Raw genomic sequence first — 20,619 nt, 5'->3', positions numbered from 1 at the left:
CTTATTTGGGCATAACTTTAAACTTATCCAATATTGAATTATGGGACTTGTTCTATGATAAAATAGACTCAAAAAAATTATATGACTTTTGTTCAAGAAAAAACACGAAATTATCGACCTAAATGGGTCGATTCACTTGATCATTAGAGAGTGAACTTTTTGCCCTGCAGCAGAAACCACAACTGTCAACCCTCAAGTGAAAAGGCCCTAACATTTAGAATATGTAGAATTTACTCATGAGGCATGGCTTTTTGAAAATTAGACTAAAAAATGTGCAACTTTCATTTAGAAAGTAACGCCAGAAAATGGACCGAGGTTGGTCAAACTATATGATTCTTTAAGGGGTAGCATTTGTTCTATACAGTAGAAACTACAGATGATATTCTACTAGAAAAATGACCATAATTCTCCGACTATAGAGAGTTTTATCATAATCCCAAAATCAAAATTAATCTAGATTCATTTATTTAATATTTCAAAGTGGTTTCATCTCATTCTAGTAAAATTTGGTCAGTCAAAAACTTCACACAAAAACATACCAAATCTCTAGATTTTCAATTCACAGATCTGACATGCTTCAACAAATAGTTAATAACTTTCAAATTACATGCGATATTAACAATGAGTATTTTTCATGTGGAAATACATTCAACATCCTACTGACCCATCAAGATTCATGGTCTAGGCTTAAGGTACCCTAACAATCGCTCAAACGTGGACCACAATTTTGGAAATCAGAATACCTTTTAATAAAATTTTTTGTAGGCATACACCCACACTCACACACACACATACACACACACACACACTTGAATTTTACATTTGAATTAAGCAAAAAAACATGTATTAACGTAAGCATGAAACCATGAAAAATAAATCTATTTACTTTGCTCCAATCGAAATCGCCAAGATGAAATGTTCTACAAGCTCTATTTCGGTTGCCAAGCTTCAAGTGGATTGGGTTTAAGCTTCAAAGGTTAATGGGCTAAGAGAGAAGAAGAAGAACAAGTGGGAAATAGTGAAGGGGCGAGGAGAGGGTGAAACCTAATTATGAGTGGATGTGGGGTATATATAAGCATAGGGGAATATGGTGGCATGTGAGTAGGGGTCATGAATGAGATCATTAACACATGCATCTATCATGCTTGGGGAGCACAATGATGGGGGTGGAAGCATGCATGTGCCATATGATACTCAAGTGATTATGCATGTTGAGAGAGAATACATGTACGAGAAACATAATGATGGAGATGTAAGCATGCATGTACTACATGACATTCAAATGAATATGTATGAGGTGAGAGAAAGCATGCATGAAGAGAGAAAGCATGAGAAAGGAGAGAGAGTAACATGTGTGTAATCATTGTGTGGGCGGTCATAGATGTTGTAATCATGTGCATTGGAATGGGTCTGTTTTTATGAGGATTTGTGCACATAAGAGTGTGTGCATACATGGGATGCGTACATGTAGCTCAGATTTGTGCGATTTTCATACCGTCGGAAAGCTCGTGATCCCTACAATAACACTGTACCACTCAAAATACCAGACATAGGTTATCCAGCAAATCGAAAAAGAAATTTGAGCTAAGCATTAGTAAGGAACGATTCAGGATGAAAACATGATCAACGACCGGAAAATTCCTGAACCTTATATATACAAACTTTTTCTTTATTCAATATTAGAATGTTTAATTTTCAGGCACATATGAAGTGCTTTTGATATATATAGCCTAAACAATCAAAGTAAGGCGTATCTTCAAATAGTATTGAAAGATGTTGTTTCAAGGCTAAAAATCTTGGGATGGTTTGAAAATTTATTTTCATCTCTGATTATAAAATCGAAAGCGGTAAAAGTAGTGTATATCAAGCAGATCAAGATGCACTATTTTTAAGACTTTAAATCCATTTTTTCTCATGTCCATGCATCTTGAGGTCGAGATGATCTATTTAAGGATTTTTAGACATAGAAACAACCTTTTCTAGTGAATTTTTGAGGTGCGCCTTAATTTGACTGTTCAAGGCCTCACTCTTGTATGAACTTTTTTCATAGATACAAGGAGGTTACAATTACCTTTATTCACCGCATTTCAAATGGGATGCTTGTGAGTGTATCATTGATTAGATTCTAAGTTCAATTTCTTTTTATTTTTCAAACTTTATGGCACACCCAAACTATCCATTTTGAGGCTAGTACCGATAGTGACCTCCTTGTATCAAAATAAATGTGTATTTTAAATGAGGTCACTATGTTGAAGAGGTAAAAATATTCTTACATTGAGTTTTGCCCGAAGAAGTGAACAGAAGAAATGCTCTCACAGTACAAAGAATCTTATTACTTTGAAGAAAGAGGCATCCGTTTTCTGACATATCTGGATAAACTAGCACCTGGTTGATCTATTAGCTCAACTCTTGAGTATAGTAAACGGGGGTGGGCAATCTTGGGTTTAGGAGGAAGGCAAAGGGCATTTTATCTGAAATTTGAAACTTCTTCTCACTTTGTTTCTCTCTCAAACAAATGGGGTGGCTGTCGTTCACATGCACACACCATCCAAAATACCCTTGTCAAACTTAGAATCCATACTGTCCAATCTTCCTTGCTTATTCACAAAAGGAAACTTCCCATTTGTAGGAAAATGGTTTGACAGGGCTGCAATCCATTCAAAATAAATAAAATTCTCACCACATAGCACATTGGAAATTGCAAATCAAGCATTCAAAGACCTTTACATCGATCATCTCGACTTAAACATTATGGTTGTGAAAAAAGTTATGATTTCAAACTTAAAAAATAGTGTATATTGTAACAAATTATCTAGACTGTCTATTTTGCTTTAAAAATAAGTGTTCACAAATCCACAATATCTGTATCATTTTTTGAGTTTAAAATTTTATTGTCGGAGTTAAAAATTGATATTAGAGTCATCATCATGATTTCCGTTGCCGAAATTACTTTTCAAACGAGGATTTGAGGTGAGGCTTTATTTTGTTTTCATAAAGCCCAGGCCTTATAAAAGCCTCATTCTTTTAATTATGACATGGTCCACATTTGAAGGTTCTGTCCTTCAACACATCCTTGAAAAGGACACACATGGTTCTCAATTCAAACTAGATGTATGCTAATATTAAGGTGGGGACTCAACCTTTGTTGGCAGATTCGAAGTGTTTGGCCAAGCATTAATTGAGATTTGAATGGTGGTGTTTGGAAGTTTGGACATGGGGATTGACTTTTCCATGCTTTGAAGTTCACGCATGGGGAGAAATGGACCTCACTTGTAGTAGTGGGTCCATGGTTCATTGCAACCCACAAGTGGTTTTGGATTGATTTTAGTTAATGGGAATGTCCCCAACCCCATTTGAGGTATTGTTTTAAAACTTTTTGAGGCTTTATGGGCCTAGCTATTATGCTGCTTGGAGGAGCCATTCTTATTGATCCTAATATCTCAACTAATGAAAGGTTTTTTCTTTTCTTCCTTTACTTTTTCACTTAGTTTTGATGGCATCCGGTGCGTTAGTGCTGGTATGACCGCACCCACTTCCATTTGGTTCTTATGGGATTCGGTGCCCACTTCCATTTGGTTCTTATGGTATCCGGTGCGCTGGTGCTGGTATGACCGCACCCATCTCACTTAGTTCAAGTTGTGAAAGATTTCGATTTTAGCGCTTGCATGCACCCAAATTAAAGTAGAGAACCCATCTTCCTCTATCATAACATCCCTAGTTGAGAAAGATCGCAATTTGTTGAAAAAAGCACGCACCTACATCAAACAAAATTATTGCAAGTCTTGTAGATGACTAGTCATTTGTGAGCATGTCGTTATTTTTCGCCCTTTGTGCGACCCAATTGTTAATCCTAAAGAAAGATACCAGACCATGGGTGGCAATGGACCCGGACCTGACCCGGGTCCGGGTATGGGTCCAAATATTAGACCAGGTGGGTCGAGTTCGGGTCCAAGAACACTATTTAGGTCTGGGTCCATGTAAACCTGACCAGACCCTAAACCCGACCCGAATAGTGTTGATACTTAATAATATTGAAATAAATATAACTATATATTTTTAGTTAGAATATTTAAATAAGGGAAAAATTTATACAAGGTTGCAACATTAAAATGTAGAATCATAGATGCACCTCAAAAATCTATTAGAAATGTTGTTTTAATGTTGAAAAAACCCTCTAATCAATCATCTCGACATCGAGATGCACGAATATGAAAAAAAAAAAAAACTGAGCCCCAAAAATAGTGCTTCTTGCAACACATTATCTACACCGTCCACTTTCAAGATTTTCATATATTTATAGATCTACTTGATTTTAACAAATTTTGAATTTAAAATTTTCTAATTAGGTATAAAAATAGATTTTAAGATAATACAAAGTATTTTTTACAACAAAATTACATGTTATAATAAAAATTTAAGGTGCACCTCAATTGGATTATTGAAATATTTAAATATATTAAAATGTTTAGGCATTTTAACTTTTGGGTTGGGTCCGGGTCCCATTATATTTTTCTAGTCTGGGTCCTGATCCGGCCGGACTCTGCCCGACCCGTTGCCAACCCTACTACTGGTTGACTCATTCAATGGGGGTAGTAAGCCTCCAAGGGAGAGGAGATACAGCTCTATTCAAAGTTTTGACAGGTTAGATATAACCTAATCTAGCTGCATGTAGTGTGGGGCTTTGCATTTATTTAGAGAAAAAGAAGTTGGTATTTCTTAAGGACATGGGTGAGGATTTTTGATGTAGAAGAAGAGTCAAACTGGGGTGCTTAAGGATCATTAGTTGGTTTCGATAGACAAGTATAGACCTCTACCTATTCCTTGATGAGAGTTCCCTTGGCCTCTTACCAAATGGGCTTTTAGGTCTACCAAATGCCCCAAGGAATCAACCCCCCCTTAGAAAGTTGTGGACCTTAGTGCCTAAGAAAGAGTGATAAAGACCCAACGAGCAGGACACGATGAGTTAGAGAAATAATATTAGAGGCATCAGGTTTCTATATGAGGTTTGGTAGGTAAGTCATGTCACTAGTTTGCTATGTTAGTTTACAGCTGTGTGGTTTAAATGAGACATGTTACTGTTCCAAGAGAATGCGGCACTTTTCTGTCTTGGAAAAAGATTTGGTATTCTTAGCTTTTATATCATGCACAGTACTTTTTGAGTGTGTTCACACCTAAATAGAATTCTAAAGTGCCATAGCCCTTGCCTTAGTCCCGCCCGGCCTGGCCCTAATAGGGCCATTGACACCTTGGCCCAAGCTAGGCCCTGCTTTGGCTCCATCCAAGCTGAACCAAGTGGGAAAATGAAAAAAATAAAAAAAAATATAAATGGCAAAATGGCTGGGTCGGGCCAACCTGGGGCCGGCCCTATCTTTTCCCTAGTCCAAGCTCCACATGGCCCGGTCCTTGGGCCATGGTGGCCTGGACTTGGCCCTGCCCTCGAACCACATTTTGTGAATGTGGCCCAATCCCTTGCCCTTCTCTCAGTACACATTTTGTGAATGTGGCCCAAGCCCTAATTTTTTAAGGCCAGGACAGACGGGGCCACTCGGCTCATTCCCACACCTAGGATACTATAAACTTGTGGATTCTTTTGACGCACCATTTCAAATGTCTTGTAAGGTGGTTTGCCATATCTTTTAGAGACAAGAATAGTCCAATCTGGTTTTGTTTGCTTCATTTCTCTTTGATTTAAAAGCAACAATGCAAGGTTTAAAAAACGGCTAAAGTGAATCAGATCTGGGCATGAACATATTTTTCTTTAATTTAGGAGCTAGTACTATGTTAGAGATGGAGATAAGCAAAATCACTATCCTATAGAAATCATATTAAAGTAGGGTTAAAATACAGGGTTTTGTTAGGTTAATATAGTCAACATTTTTTGACACTTAGATATTGATACATATCAAAATCTAGTTGCCACAAATTCTATTTTTATTTTTATTTTTCTTAATTCTATTTTTAGAGATGTGGGTAGACTTTTTATTTTTTTATTAGAGTTAATTTTTTTAGAATAGGATAAATACGTTTTTTTATTTTTAGTTGATAAAATCTTTTTTTTTCAAGAAGTATCTTTTTTTAGTAAAAGAATAAATCCTTTTATGTTGGTATTAGCGTTTTTTTAGGAAAGCTTATCTTTTATCTTTTATAGAAAGTAATATTAATAGGAGATAGTTTTGTAGGTTAAGTTTGTCTAATTGATAAAATCCGTGCTTTTGAGATCAACATGAAGAAAAGGCTTTAGAGGATAAGGACATTAGCTACAACAATAATGTATGAACGCTACAAAGAGTAATCCTTTGGAGGCGTGCAATGTATGGAAGGTTTTTTTGAGTTTATCTTTTTGAGGGAAGTCATTTAGAAAAGGGATTGGTATGATAAGTAAGAGTTCTTTGTTATTTTAGCAAGCAAATCTTTATGGGGGAATATAGAACTCTTCTATGTATTGGGATTGATTTTGATTGAATGCAAAGAAAGTTCTTTACTAGAAAGAGAAAGAGAGGGGCGCTTTTGTGGCTGTCTTTTCTTCTCTTTTACTTGTGGGTTCGTACTGGAATACTTAGATCTATATGTGTATTTATTTTTGTTAGGTGTTAGTCGTCGGTAAATTTTATATGCATTTGGGTCTCTAGAAAGAGTAGAATGTATGTTTATATAAAAAACTGGTGGCATTTTATTAGGGAAAATTATTTCATTCAGACTGGACTACATTTCTACGTATACGGTCTAGAAAGTATAAAGCACCCATCTTAAAGAGGGATGAAAGTAGGTGTTCCATTTAAAAACCATAGAAACTAACTGTCGAAATGTTTTCTTACTAGAATTATTATTTATAGGTTTTAAAATTTATTTATTTATTCATATTCATGATCTCTATGTTAGAGATTACCAATCCTTAAAATTTGAGTTCTAAAATCCATCTCAAAAATAGATTTATTAATATGCCTGTATTTCTACATATATGCGGGCCTGGTCGCATGGAAACCAGGTCCTTCAATGAATGTTTAAAAAACAAGTAATACTTCATGTGAGTGATGCTATTGTCGTGTGTAATTAATAAATATTTTTGTTTCTATTAAAAATTTCTATTTTATTTTTGACTAATTACTTAAAATACCTTTAGACAAAAAGTTACTACATTATAGAATGAGGATATATAACATGTCAAAAAATGTGAAGTAAATTAAGTATATACTCCATGTGTAGGAAGGTGGACCATAAAGTACATGAAAGGTGGACCATAAAATGTCAAAAAATGTAAAGTATATTTCTAAGCCATATCTGTGTTCCCATATGGAAGGTGCACTTGAGGCATGCCCTCTTCCATAGAAGGGGAAGAGCCTCTAAAGGAGTATATAGAGATAAATGTGAGCTTCTAGTAAGATAAACTACATGTCTATCCTTCATGGGCAGAGAAATGCTTTTTTCTCATAGAGAAGTGGCTTCCATAGATATTTTAGGTGATATTCCCTTCATAAAAAGAGCCTATTTCTTGTGTTCTTGTATATCTATTTAGTGTGTTTGGTAAAAGTTGCTAGAGGTAAAAAATAAGAAGAACAAGTGACGTCAGTTGGGAGAGCATTTTCAAGGGTTGCTCGAATAAGTATTGTTGATGACTACTTAGATACCTTTTGTGTCTCAAAATCTGTCATGTAATTCTATTTATATAGTGGATTAAGGTTTGTCTTGCCCATAAATTCAATCCCTTTGGATGAACCATAAATATAAAGAAAAATATTTTTAAGAAAAAAGTAGAAAATGATGTAAAAGACAGGAAATAACGGCATGCAACATCGACAACAAATAAACGCATGGGAAATTCTGACAATTGATTCTTTTACATTTCTTTTTTTGAAAATGACCTCTTGTCCATTATTTTCTATTTTCTTTGAAAATGAACATCGGCTGCTTTTGTCCATTGTTTTCTATTTTCAAGGAACATTTTATTTATAGATTTATCTTATAAATTTATTTATTTTTGGTTTAAAGAGGTCACAATCATCTTTAACACTAGATATGAAATCTAATAATTTAAACTACTCATATACTTTGAGAAATTAAATAGAGTAGAATGACAGATCAAGATTCGTATAGCCAATCCTAATTAATTGAAAAACAGCTATGATAATGATGATGATATAGTTTGAGAAATTATATTTTTGATAGTTTGTGTAGTCAATGACACATCCCCAGCCACTTGATTTCACATCTAACGATTGATAAAGTTTATGACTTTCTTTTACTAAAAATACATGCTATTATTATATAAATTTCCTTAGTTTTATCTTGAATGTGGGACCATTTTATAATAGTTGCTCCATGCATAAAAAGGCACTCATTTTTACCAGCATGGAACCTTTGTTACCGTTATACATTCGTAACGTTTTGGCTGTTTTTTCAGGTACTGCCTGTGTTTTTAAACCTTACCCTCTTGCACTTGGAAAGAAAGAGAGAGAGTTTAAGAGAAGATGGGGGTACCAGAGGGAGAGGTTAAGAGCTATTATGACAGAAGGTTGGTTAAAGAAGGTTGGTTAAACGGTGGGAATAAAAAGAAAAATGATGAGATTGGAATTTTCATTTAGGGAAAAGATGAGGGACTAAAGTTAAAAAAATGAGGGAGAAATGAGTTAGGGGGTGTGATTTTTTTTTTTTTTTTTGGAGAACTCTAGGCCGCAAGCGATTACGTCGGATGAAAAAATATTTTGGGCTGGTAATTATTCCTAAAAATAGCAAAAATTCTATAGTACTTAGCATGAAACTGAACACATGACTTCAATGGTTAGGGTGTTGATACTTGCGACACAATAACCATGCACGACATACCTTGTATTTGTAACGGAAATTGTTTCATGTGAGTTGGACCGCATTTCTACATATGCGGTCCAGAACGTATAAAACATCCATCTTAAAAATGGATGCAAGTAGGTGTTCCATCAAAAAAACAATAGAAACTAACGGTCCAAACGTTTTCTTGCTAGAATTACTATTTATATTTCTTAAAATTTATTTATTTTTTCATATTCATGATCTCCATGTTAGAGATCACATGTCCTTAAAAATTAAATCTTAAAATCCATCTCAAAAATCGATTTATTAAAAGGCTTGCATTTCTACATATGCTGGCCACATAAAAACCGGGTCCATTTGTAAAATACTGTCAGTTTTATGCTCATTATGTAGCTATAATTATCCCCAAAAAGAGAGAAGCATTTATTTTGGATAAATGTAAACAACCAAACACTCTAAAGCACATTCCTCACACTTTAGCCCCATTATGCATTCTGCATATATGAAGCCATAAGCATGGGATATGACCTGTGGCATTCAAATAGAAAAGGGCCTCATAGAAAGAGAGATTTTAAGGTAGAAGAGATGAAGTTTAAAGTAGCACATTGGATTTTAGAGTATTTCTTTTTACTATTCATGGTTCTCTTCTGTTCTCCTCTTTTTGTCTCTCCAAGTTCCATGTGAAATTTTTCTTTCCCATTTCAAACGATAATTTACAGTCGGGGTGAGGTTCTATAAATCACTCTCCTTACACTGTAGAAGTAAAACACACCTTCAAAATTCGGTTGAGATGTAGTTTCATTATATGAAACCTTAGGATGACTTAAAATCCATGTTATCCCTAGTTATCACATATTAAATTTTAAAAATGGCATATATCGAGTAGATCTATAAATACTTGAAAATATTTAAACAAGATGGTTCATATAACTTTATTTTTTTACTTGAAATTCTTTTTTTCTCTTTATATCTACACATATTGAGATCAAGATGATCAATTTGACGGTTGTCCAATGTCGGAAACCTTCTTCTTGAGGATCTTTGAGGTGTACTTTACTTCAATAGTATAAGGTTTCAACCTTATATAATTTTTTTTTAAAAAAACAATGGCAGTAGATTAACAATATTTAAAAATAAAAATGATTTTGAGTTTGTAAAATCTTAGATATTGAAATTTACCAAATAGATGGTCTAGATTCATCGTTGGAAGTGAACTTATTTTAACTATATCAAGGGTGCAAATTGAATTTTATTTTTTTGGAGATTGGTTATTGGGATGAAGAGAAGGTATGTACAAAATTTGGGGTCACACAAATCCCACAAACATAGTTTTGTAGAAGTATGGTTTCACTATATTACAATGACACGGTGACATGAAATCACTCCCTGTATATATCGGGATTGTCTATAAAGAAACTATTTACCTTTTGTACAAGTTCACAACTATTCACACTCATTAGATGTCTAATTGGATGGCTTTGGGTGAGTCACGAAATCTGAGTTTTTTTTTTTTTTTGGAACTTTGGATCTTATCAATGATACTCTTATAACCACCCATTTTGAAATCTAAAGAACAAGAATGCTTCTTATTTCCTAATACAAAAGGTAAATGGCCTCTTTATAGACAATCCCATATACATATATCCCATAAACTTGCATTCCAGAACCCTAAGGACCACACTTCATATACAATATGACCATCAAACTATAATCCACATCCCAAGTCACCAAAATCCTAAATCCCAAAGCCATAGAAGAACATATCTAGATATTAAAGCACCAGACAACTTTTGGATTAGGCATCCTTGAAGGTGAAGGAGTGAAGATGTAAACCTTTAGTCTGGCCTTAACTCCGGGTGCCAGGCCAAGGGCGTCGTCATGCAACCAGATACAAATCTAGTCTTTCACGCTCGTATTGAACATAGATATTGATTATTACTTCATTAGAAAAAAAAGTGGCAAATGAAACTATTTTTATGATATTTGTCCCTTCGCTACATCAAATCTGGTGATATTTTTATGATATTTGTCCCTTCACTGCATCAGAGTGTAGACCAGTTCACCAAAGCACTTACGAAATAGAAACATCTCGAGTCAACAAGCTCTTAACGCGCAAGATGCATGCTCGGCATGAGGGGGTTTTAAGGTTGTATATTGTAATTTTCGTATTCTTCTCATTATTTTTATTTATCTTTAAGGGTAATTTGGTCATTTTGTATCACTTTGTATCATATATTATATAGGAAAAAACTACCAATAGGTTGGAACCATAATGAATAATAATATAAATTGACTTCCAACTATCAGAATTTGGTCATATGTTTTTTTATATTTTGGATAATTCAGTGGGAATGGGGTCCTCTATCTGTAGTAGGAATGGTCCTCAAAATATCATGTTATGGTAATCCACTACCCTTACCACCTAGCCTCGAGCCCATTCTTATCTTTGACCATACAGTTAAAAATACATATCAGTATTTGAATTTTACTATTTTTTTTTACAAAATCGGAGGGAGATGGAATTTTGGATGTATGTACTAAAAATTAGGGTACATAAAAAAAATATAAAAAAAGAAAGGTTTTTATACTTCCTTTATAGCATAGCAGATCTATGCTTCCCCTATCATCCAGCCGTCCAATTTTCATCAAGAGAGAGCTACTCACCATTTGATCTTAGATCTGACGTCTCAAAGAATTTTATTTTTAGTTTTCTTATACAAAAGCTATGAATATGAAATTTGGTACGTGTCATCTTCTCATTGGATCGCACCTATAAAAAATATTAAAAATAATTTTTCGATAAAATAAAATGACCAAAATATCCCTTGAAATTTTCAGGGGTATTTTGGTCATTTTATTTTATTGAAAATATTTTTTTAAATATTTTTTGCTAGTGCGAGTTTAATAGAGGATTGGATGTACAAAATTTAGTTTCAAATGGTTTATAGAAAAAAAATAAAAATAAAATAGTGTAGAGACGTGACATTGTGATTGGGGCAATCTTAACCCTCCATTCAAAATGGACGGGTAGATAAGGAGAAGTATATAAGTTTTATGCTATAAAGGGAGTATAGAAAGCTTGCACTAAAAAAAATACTTTTTAAATTTTAAAATGATCAAAATACCCTTAAAAATGGGAGTGGTAATTTAGTTTCACATGCACACTTTATTAACACTGAACAAAATTGCCCCTACGACATGTTTAGAAGAGGACACATTAACGCACAAAAAAAAAACCTCTTATATAATTATCAAGAGTAAGATTAGCAAATTCCAAACAAAATGCAAATTTTGTTTCACTTTTGAAATTGAGATAGAAAGCTGTCCCCAACGAGAAGGTGAAAAGTGCACACAAACTAAAGGAAAAGAGTGAGTTGCTTCTTTTACAGGCCCTCTGTGTAGGCAACTCCAGTGGCCTGCAACCACTCCCCTCCCTGTATGAACTCCCCTACGGTAAACTTCTTGGCCTCATTTGCATCAGTTATCACATGGTAGCCCGGCCACTTTACGCGCCCGCTTGTTCCCGCGCCTGGTCCGCCGTTCATGTACTCTGCATAGTATAATGTCTTCAATGCAAATCCCCCACTCCATGGCAGCCATCCTTCTGCAGCTATATGGTCCCCGATGTTATTCTGCATATATACGGTTCGAGAATATTCTTTCCATGGTCGTCCCAAGTAGGTGGGGAGTATGTTCTTGACGGGTTCTAAGTCGGTGCTAGCTTGAATTCGCGAAAACTGGATAGTGGTGCCTGTGTTTTGGTTGGGGTCAGTACGCCCTTGGGCTGTTACGAGGTTTTGTTGGTTGGACATGGGCTTGCGGGCGATGATGGTGCAATTCTGCAGTACGACAGCAGCATTACCAAAGATGAAGTCGATGGTGCCAGAAATGACAGAGTCACGGTAGAATTGACGTTGGGAATGGGCATAGAGAGTGTCCTGGTAGCCTTCGATGCGGCACCTGTTTATGATAGACTTGTCAGCGCCCACGCGCAAGGCCACTGCTTGGTGCTTCTTCGGGCCAGCGGTGTTCTGGAAGCACATGTCTTGTGCTATGAAGCCTTCTCCCACTACCGCTGTATTGCCAATCGGAGTGCCGGCAAGTAGCAGTTCAGCCGTTGAGCGATTGAAAGCCGGTTAGAACCCAAAAATGTACTTAAAATTTTAAAATTTAAAATTTTAAAAATAACTTTCTTTTATTAAATCCAACTTTTTACCGGACCAACTTGGTTTAGGGTCTAGTTTTTGTCGGACCAGAAATGCTTGATTATGTGGTGTAGCCCGCCTGTGGTCTAGTCCCCAAAATAACGGTTGGGGAACTTTTTATTTTATCTATAAAGCTTTTATTTTGATGGTGCAGTAGGCATACGGATGCATCCGTAGTTGCGGTAAGGTATGCCTTCAAAATTTATCATGGTGTATAACTTTGATGTAAAATGCTCTTAGGATTATCTCAAAATCTATTTTTATATCTAATTATAAAATTTTAAATTTAAAAATGGTTCGAAGTAGATCTATAAACATATGAAAATCTTGAAAATGGACGGTGTAGATAATATGTCGTAAAATGTACTATTTCTGAAACGTAAAATCTTTTTATTTTTCATGGTCATACATCTCGATGTCGAGATGATCAATCAAAGGGTTTTCCAATGTTAAAACTACCTTTTTCGATGGATTTTTGAGGTGCATTCGTAGTTCTACATTATAAGGTTGCATCCTTATATAAACTTTTTTCTTATTGTGATCTACCTTGCAGAAAAGTAAAAAAAAAAAAACAATTGCTTTTTAGCAGTTTCCCACTACTCCGGCGAGCCAACCCAAACTCGCCGGAGTAATTTGTGCTTGCCGCTGCGGTGAGCCCCAGTATCCTGAGTTTGGTGGTCAAGTCGGGGATATTAAAAAAATAAAAAGTAAAATAAATTTATTTATACTATGTTTTTTTATATTTTCTATAATTTTGACAAAGATTGGAAAATGGTTTGACTATGAATAATCTTTTTTACATTTTCATTTATTTATGAATTATATCTAAAATACCCCCAATCACAAATTGATTTTTTCAACATCTACTTTTTTTACTACTTTTTAAACCTTATTTAGATGTGTTTTGTCCAATTCTACTTTAAACATATTTTCCATATTCTTTAAAATCTTTTATATTTTTAATTTTTAAAAATTTCAGTACTTTTTTCCTCGAGCCTAGTAATTCGGAACTCGACCCTAGTCACTCGGCTACTCAGGCTAGGCCCTTGGCCAAATTCCGTCGCTAGAGTCGTGGTTTCCAACATTACTTTTGAGCTCGCAAATCCTAGATCAATCCCCCCTGTAACAAGGTTAAGTATTAAATTGTTAGGACTTTAGGAGGAAATGATTCGTAGCTTGTTTTGAGCTACAAATCAATTTCTTCTTTTTTGGAATTATGGTGAGGTTATTAGAAAACAACACAAACTTTTTCATATTAAAGAAGTTCCCCAACTATATTTTCAAGTGGCTAGATGAGCATAATGTGTAGGCCACGCTACACGACCCTATACGCGGCCTAGTAGGCGAATATGTCGATAAGATCAGCAAAGTGATTTTGTTAAAAAAAAAGATAAAAAGAAAGAGAAAAAGAAAAAAAAAAAAAAAAAAGAGGGTAGAATAGTGTTCTAGGGTTACTAAAGGCAGGCGATGGTGTTTTAAAACCTAGTGATTTATGATATGCATCGCTCATTCGGGTAGGAATTGGTGGGGATTGAACTTGTTCTGGGGTGATATGTGTCACCGTCGGGTTTCCTCCTAATTTTTTCTTCTTCTTTTTCTTTTTTCCTTCAAAGCTTGTTTAATATTTTTTTAAGTCCACTAATACACCCGATCCCTTTTATATATATATATATATATATATATATATAATTTTATTTATTTTTTAGATCGCTTATTCAGACCCATCGATGCCTTAATTATCTCTGATCTAATGATCCGACATGGATTTGTAGATAAACGATCCATCCCACTAATCAAATCTAGGTAAGCTCGGCCCTCCAGCCTGAATATTGAATAGAGCTGGCCAGTCTTAAGGCCCACGCCCAGTTCATGCCAAGACCAAAACTTGACCAAAACCTAATAGTGCTAGGCAACGTATAATTTATGATACATATGCCTCTCTCTCTTTCTATATATATATATGGGATATTCTAAACTTCACAATCCTTCAAATTACAAAGGTTCAAGATAGAGAGGGTCGTAAATGGTAGATTTATTAATTTTGTAGTCTATTTCTTTAAAAAAGTTACTTTTTTAGGGTAATTTTGTAAATATTACTACAAAATAAAAGGTACTTTTATCTTCTCCATAAAAGGTAAAATTGAAATTTTAACAAAAAGACAAAGGCACCATACAAATAAAGTTTCATGACACTAACTTCCAAAATGAAATTGTACTTTTGTGAAAATTTCAAATTTGTCATTGTTTAATGATTAAGTTACTTCTTTAAATAATTTTATACTAAAAAATTAATGATTGTTTTAATAAATACACCTATCACAACCCGTTCTAATTTGAACCTTTGTATTTTGAAAAGTTGTTAATTCTAGCCAAATCCTATATATATATATATATATATCAAAGAAAATATTTGATGAGTTAGGATCCCTTTGAGCATCAAATATCCATATTTAAGGACTGCCAAAAAAAGATCCAAGTAAACCTATAGCTAAGGTGTAAAAAAGAAAAAAAATACAAAATATCATTTTTAAATTTCAAAATTGTTTACTTTCTTACATTCATGAATTATATATTCTTGAAAATTTAGATCCAAAATCCATTGTTAAGATGAATTTTGTATGAAGGACTCATAAACCAACTCCTCCAAGGACTTCCGTGTGCCTTCTAAATAAAATCATAAAATTTGGTAACTTCATTTTTACTATTTCTCTCGTAGTAGATAAAAAAATTTATCTGACACTTGCAATAAGGACTACGCAGTACGCACCAAAAAAAAAGGAAAAAGGAAAAAGGAAAAAGGAAAATGACGGTCAAGAATTGGTTCCTGTAATGTTCTATAATTATTGATAATAGCTACTTGATAATTATCATCACTTACCTGATAAATTTTATTCAACTGGGTAAATTTTGAGTAATCACATGGATCCCAAAAATACAAATAAAATAAAATAAAAAGAAGGAAGAAATATTGTAAATTGGTCTCAACTCTGAAGTATAGACTCCTAACTTTTATTTCAGTTTTTCTGAACACATGCTCGGAATAACCAATTGTACTAGTAACCCATATAAAAAATTGATAAATTTACAGAAAAATCTTATTTCATTTTTGAAAATTGAAAAAAATCTTATGTGTTTCATATTTTACCTCAAGTATGTTTCTGGGTAACCATACTTCTCGCCATCAGACCTCTAAAAAATACAAAAACTAATTCAATACTAAAATAAACCTAAAATAACCCTACAAGATTTAGGGCTATTGTGGTAATTTTATTTCTCTCAATTCCTTTAGGGAAAAAAGTTTATATAGAGCTGAGGCTCTAAACAGTCAAATTAGAGCCCACCTAAAAACAATTCACTAAAAGTGGTTGTTTTGATGCCCAAATATCGTCAAATTAATCATCTCAACATCAAGATGCATAGAAATGAAAAAAAAATGGATTTCAAGTCTTGAAAATAGTGCATTTTATAACTTATATTTGGACTATCAATTTTCAAGATTTTCAAGTTTTCATATATCAATGAGATCTACACTATTTTTTAAGCTTTAAACTTTATAAATAAAAATGAAAATATATTTTAAGGCTATCACAAAGATATCCGGTATTGAAATCACATTTCTTGATACCTATTGATTGGTTTTCTATTGGTGAGTGATAGTGAGAAGTATTGATATGTGTATTAGGTATTGAATAAAAAAAAATAACTAAAATATGAAATAAGTCAATTTTCAATTAAAATTATGCACAAAGTTAGTCAACTTGAGGTATTTGTTTTCAAACTACCATCTTCTGACTGCATTTAAATTTTATTTGAGTTTTTTTAATAGTAGAGTTGTGCTCTAATGTTTTGGGCCAATGCCCAATCGGTCTGATGTTAGCATCATCAGACCGCCTTCTATAGTGATAGTGTTCTTCAAGACGATCCAAGGTTAAAATCTTCGGATCGCAAAGACTAACTTTGTTATGCATTCAGCAGCGGTCTGAATTGCGCATTTTTGAACCTCCTTCTCCGGTGCTCTTCACGTCGGTCCGAGGTTCACATCTTCGGACTTCATTAACTCATTTGTTTGCTAAGAAATAAGGCAACTTGAGGATGCCAACCTCGGACTGCCTTATGGACCGGGCACTACCCCACACTCTAGGGTGCTGCCCCAATAAAAAAAAAAGAAAGAAAAGTGATTGGCGGGGCAATTTTTTTAAAAAAAGCACAGGTGGAATGTAAAGTCCTAAAGAAAAGAAAAAGAACAAAACAATTACATTATACACTTCCAATAGTTATATGTGAGCGTAAAATGTGAAATATAAAACACTATTTAAATTCAACATGAAGATGACCCATCTCTCTCTAAACCCATATATGGTTAGGAAGACACAGGAACAAAATATGACCTTTCTTACCTAGGGTTGCAGAATTGAAGGTGGTTGTTCCGTCTATAAAGTTGAGGCTCCCTGTAATTACAGTGAAATCCATGCCATCGCCCACCAACATCAAATTCTTCTTATTCTTCCCAATCTCCACCTTCTCCTCATAAGTCCCCTTCTTGACGTATATAACATACCTCTTCTTCGACTTATCCGGTGCCGCCGCCACCGCCTCCGACACTGTCTTATAATTCCCACTCCCATCCTTCGCCACCACAACATCTGCCTTTATCTCACTAACCTTGCTCTCCAACAGCCTCGTCTCTATATCTCTAACCCAAGCCGGTAACCTCGTCGAACCAACCTCAATCATCGGCTCGTACCCACTTGCCTCGGTCGAACCGAGTGCATTGCGCATTGCACTGATGGTGGCAAGCGAAGTGCTCGCCATGGCCTTACATTCGCCAAGTGCAACCACCATGGCCTTCGTCGCCTTTGCCTCGAGCTTGGTCTTACCCTCATTGAGGCCATCTTCACAGGTTATGTAATTGGTGAGCGTGGCGCTGAGCCATGTGTGCGCCTCCGCGAGCGAGAGAGGCGATGGGGTGCGGAGGGCAGCCCGAGTCTCGAGCAGACGGTCACGAGCCTGGTCGAGGAGCTCTGTGCAGTCGGCAAAGGGTTGGTGCTTTTGCGGTTTTGAGAGAGAGAGGGCATTGTTGATGTGGAGGAGAGAGGAGTGGATCAAGTGGTGGAGGAGGAGGGGGACGGTGGGAGCTGGGAGGTTAGAGAGAGATGAGAGGCAGGAGGATGGGTCTGTTTGTGTGCAAATTGGAGGGGTTAGAGAGAGAGAAGATGGGGTTAGAGAGAGAGAGTGAGAGTACAGGGAAATGAAAAGGCCAAGGCCTAGGAGTCCAAGGATTGAGGCTACAATGGTGATGGACTTGAGAGAGAAGATGTGGGTTTCTTGTTCGGGATGAGAGAGAAAGGTTTGGTTGATGTTCTCCATGTCTTGGCCTGTTGCCCTCTTCGTCCTCTCTCTCTCTCCTCTCTCTAGCTTTAAATAAAGAGTTGGAGGGAATGCTTGCTGGCTTAGTGGACCATATTTTTGGGTTTTAATTTTGCCAAAATAGTTTATGTTTCCAATGGAGCATACTATCTGTTTACTCCCTCGGGCAAAACCCTTTTATGATCCAAATTGTATTCTCTCCTCAAAATTTGATCAGAAACTCTCCACTCTTTGAGGTCTAAGCTATGGAAAATTAAAAGTTCAATTTTTTTTTCTTTTTAATGAAATCATCTAGTAACTTTTAAGTGGTTCCTAAATTTCAAAACAAAAATCTTCTCATGTTAGTCATAAAAAATTTCATTTTTCTCCCCGAGGGAGTAAATGTACAATATATACTCTGGCAGGAGTATAGTATAGTATAGTCGCTATGTTTTGGAGTTCTTTAATTGGTGATGATTTTGGGGCTAATTTGGTGGGAGAGTGTTACGTGGAGGTGATCTGTGTGTGTGTGATAGGGACCGTTTGGGTTTATAATTGAATGAGGTAACGGATTGTGTGAATCGGTGGGCTTTCGTTCTTTGTTTTAACTTTTTTAAGGCAAAAGAAAGGTGGACTACTCGAGTATGATAATAATTTAGGATTACTTTTTTCGTATCTACTCATGTAATCACACTCACAAATGCCACAAATTGAGGAAAGTAACTCATATATTACGGTGCATTTTGTTCGTACGTCATTGATTTGACTCAAATTTTTTTAAAAAAATCTTTTAAGGCTAATCAAATCACCCAATTTGACATTTATTGATTACGATAATCCTCATTCAACAATAGTAAATAATCTCATAATATACAATACATATTATATAATCATGACAAATTTATCAAAATATCTTTAAAGCATGAATAATATGGCATTTTAGTAAAAAAAATTTATTTAATTTCAAAATATTCTGAAAATAATTTTACGGTCTTTAGTTAGTGTAGTTACAATATGAGTAAAATGTTGAATGGTTTATCATTATGGGTATTTTGACAAGTTTCCCTATGTATTTTTCCTCGGGCAAAAGCGTCATTTACGAGGATATTTTCTTTTGTGAACTGATATTTTGGGAATAAAAAAGTTTGTTTTTTGTTTTTAAAAAGGAAACTTGATTTTTGAGTTCAAATACATGTTTGTACTTCGCTAAAAAATCGCATGTTTTAGCCGGAAATATTTAAAGATACATGGAAATTATTTATTCTTTTTAATGTGATCACTAAGGTGTGGAGGTTACGTCCCCAAAAGAATTAGAATCTTGAAAATACTCCTAAAATTTTGGTAAGCATATAATCTCTCTTTGCATAAATGAGTAAGTGGTGCCACACGAACACATAATCGACTACTCTCTCACTCTTTGAAAACATAACAAAATTGAGAATGATAGAAATGCAAGGCAAAAGGCTGGCTAAAGACCTGATTGTCTGGGCCTAACATGCCTGGCTGGGTATGGCCGATGCGGTTTAAATTGTAGGGAGGACCCAGCCCGGGACCAAGCCCAGCCCAGTTACCCCACTACTTACTCCCAACGTAGTTCAACACTTGTAGTGGAATGAATCTATTGTAGTGAAACATTAATTATGGACAAGGTTTCAAAAAATGGATTAATGACATAGATTGCCTCTTTGTATTTTCAATCCGGTTTGGCAGATTGGTAATGTGGATTGGCAATCCAGCCTACCAAGCTAGAGATTAAAAAAAATTTACAAAAAAAAATTAAGTGGGGCCGGTTCTAATCGATTATGTTAGAGAACTGAATAGAATTCGGTTGAACCGACCGGTTCTGTCAAAGAACCGGTAGAAAAGTATACAATGAAACCGTTTACCTTTAGTATAAGAAAGTCACAATTAATCTTGACTATTGGATGTAAAATTGAGCGGATGCATTTATTCTATTGACCAATTTCAATCTTCAAAAGTATCGAACTTTGTAGCATACCCAAGCTATCATAAAACACATCAGATGGTTGTAAGTAATTGTGACCTTATTGTATCAAAGGTAAATAATAGAGTGATTTGCATCTAGATACGAAATAATTACCTAAAATACGAAATGATCGAAGTAGGGTGGAAATTACAAAGAAGGTCAGTCAACCTGCGTTTTTTTATTTTTTTTCAAAATTTCTCCTCTGTCTAAGGATGCCATCCTGATACCGTATTTTTATTTATTTATTTTTTTAGTTTTTTCGGTAGTAGGGCAATGCCCATGCGATCAGATGTTAGA

At 35.0% G+C, this 20,619-nt stretch overlaps 1 protein-coding gene across 1 annotated transcript; it reads right to left on the bottom strand.

Moving 5' to 3' along the window:
- Positions 1 to 12,001: 12,001 nt before the first annotated feature.
- On the bottom strand, positions 12,002 to 18,405 carry LOC18433421 (pectinesterase). The gene is made up of 2 exons (XM_006843511.4): positions 17,387 to 18,405; positions 12,002 to 12,859 (listed from the first exon to the last, which is right to left on the bottom strand). The coding sequence occupies exons 1-2, from the start codon at positions 18,354 to 18,356 to the stop codon at positions 12,168 to 12,170; spliced, it is 1,662 nt and encodes a 553-aa protein (XP_006843574.3). The 5' UTR covers positions 18,357 to 18,405; the 3' UTR covers positions 12,002 to 12,167.
- Between the last annotated feature and the right edge of the window lie 2,214 nt (positions 18,406 to 20,619).

Source organism: Amborella trichopoda, chromosome 8 (assembly GCF_054954075.1).
Source record: "Amborella trichopoda isolate Santa Cruz 75 chromosome 8, AtrichopodaSantaCruz75HAP2 v2.0, whole genome shotgun sequence".
NCBI lineage: Eukaryota > Viridiplantae > Streptophyta > Magnoliopsida > Amborellales > Amborellaceae > Amborella > Amborella trichopoda.
Note: the sequence above shows the minus strand (reverse complement) of the source record. Positions and strands in the feature narration are given on the sequence as shown.

What these genes read in the sequence shown, in the direction of transcription:
- LOC18433421 (XM_006843511.4), bottom strand. Translation starts at nt 18,356, where the DNA reads ATGGAGAACATCAACCAAACCTTTCTCTCTCATCCCGAACAAGAAACC. An exon ending in CTTCAATTCTGCAACCCTAG is followed by an intron (nt 12,860 to 17,386) that starts GTAAGAAAGGTC and finishes TTGGCAATACAG; the next exon opens with CGGTAGTGGGAGAAGGCTTC.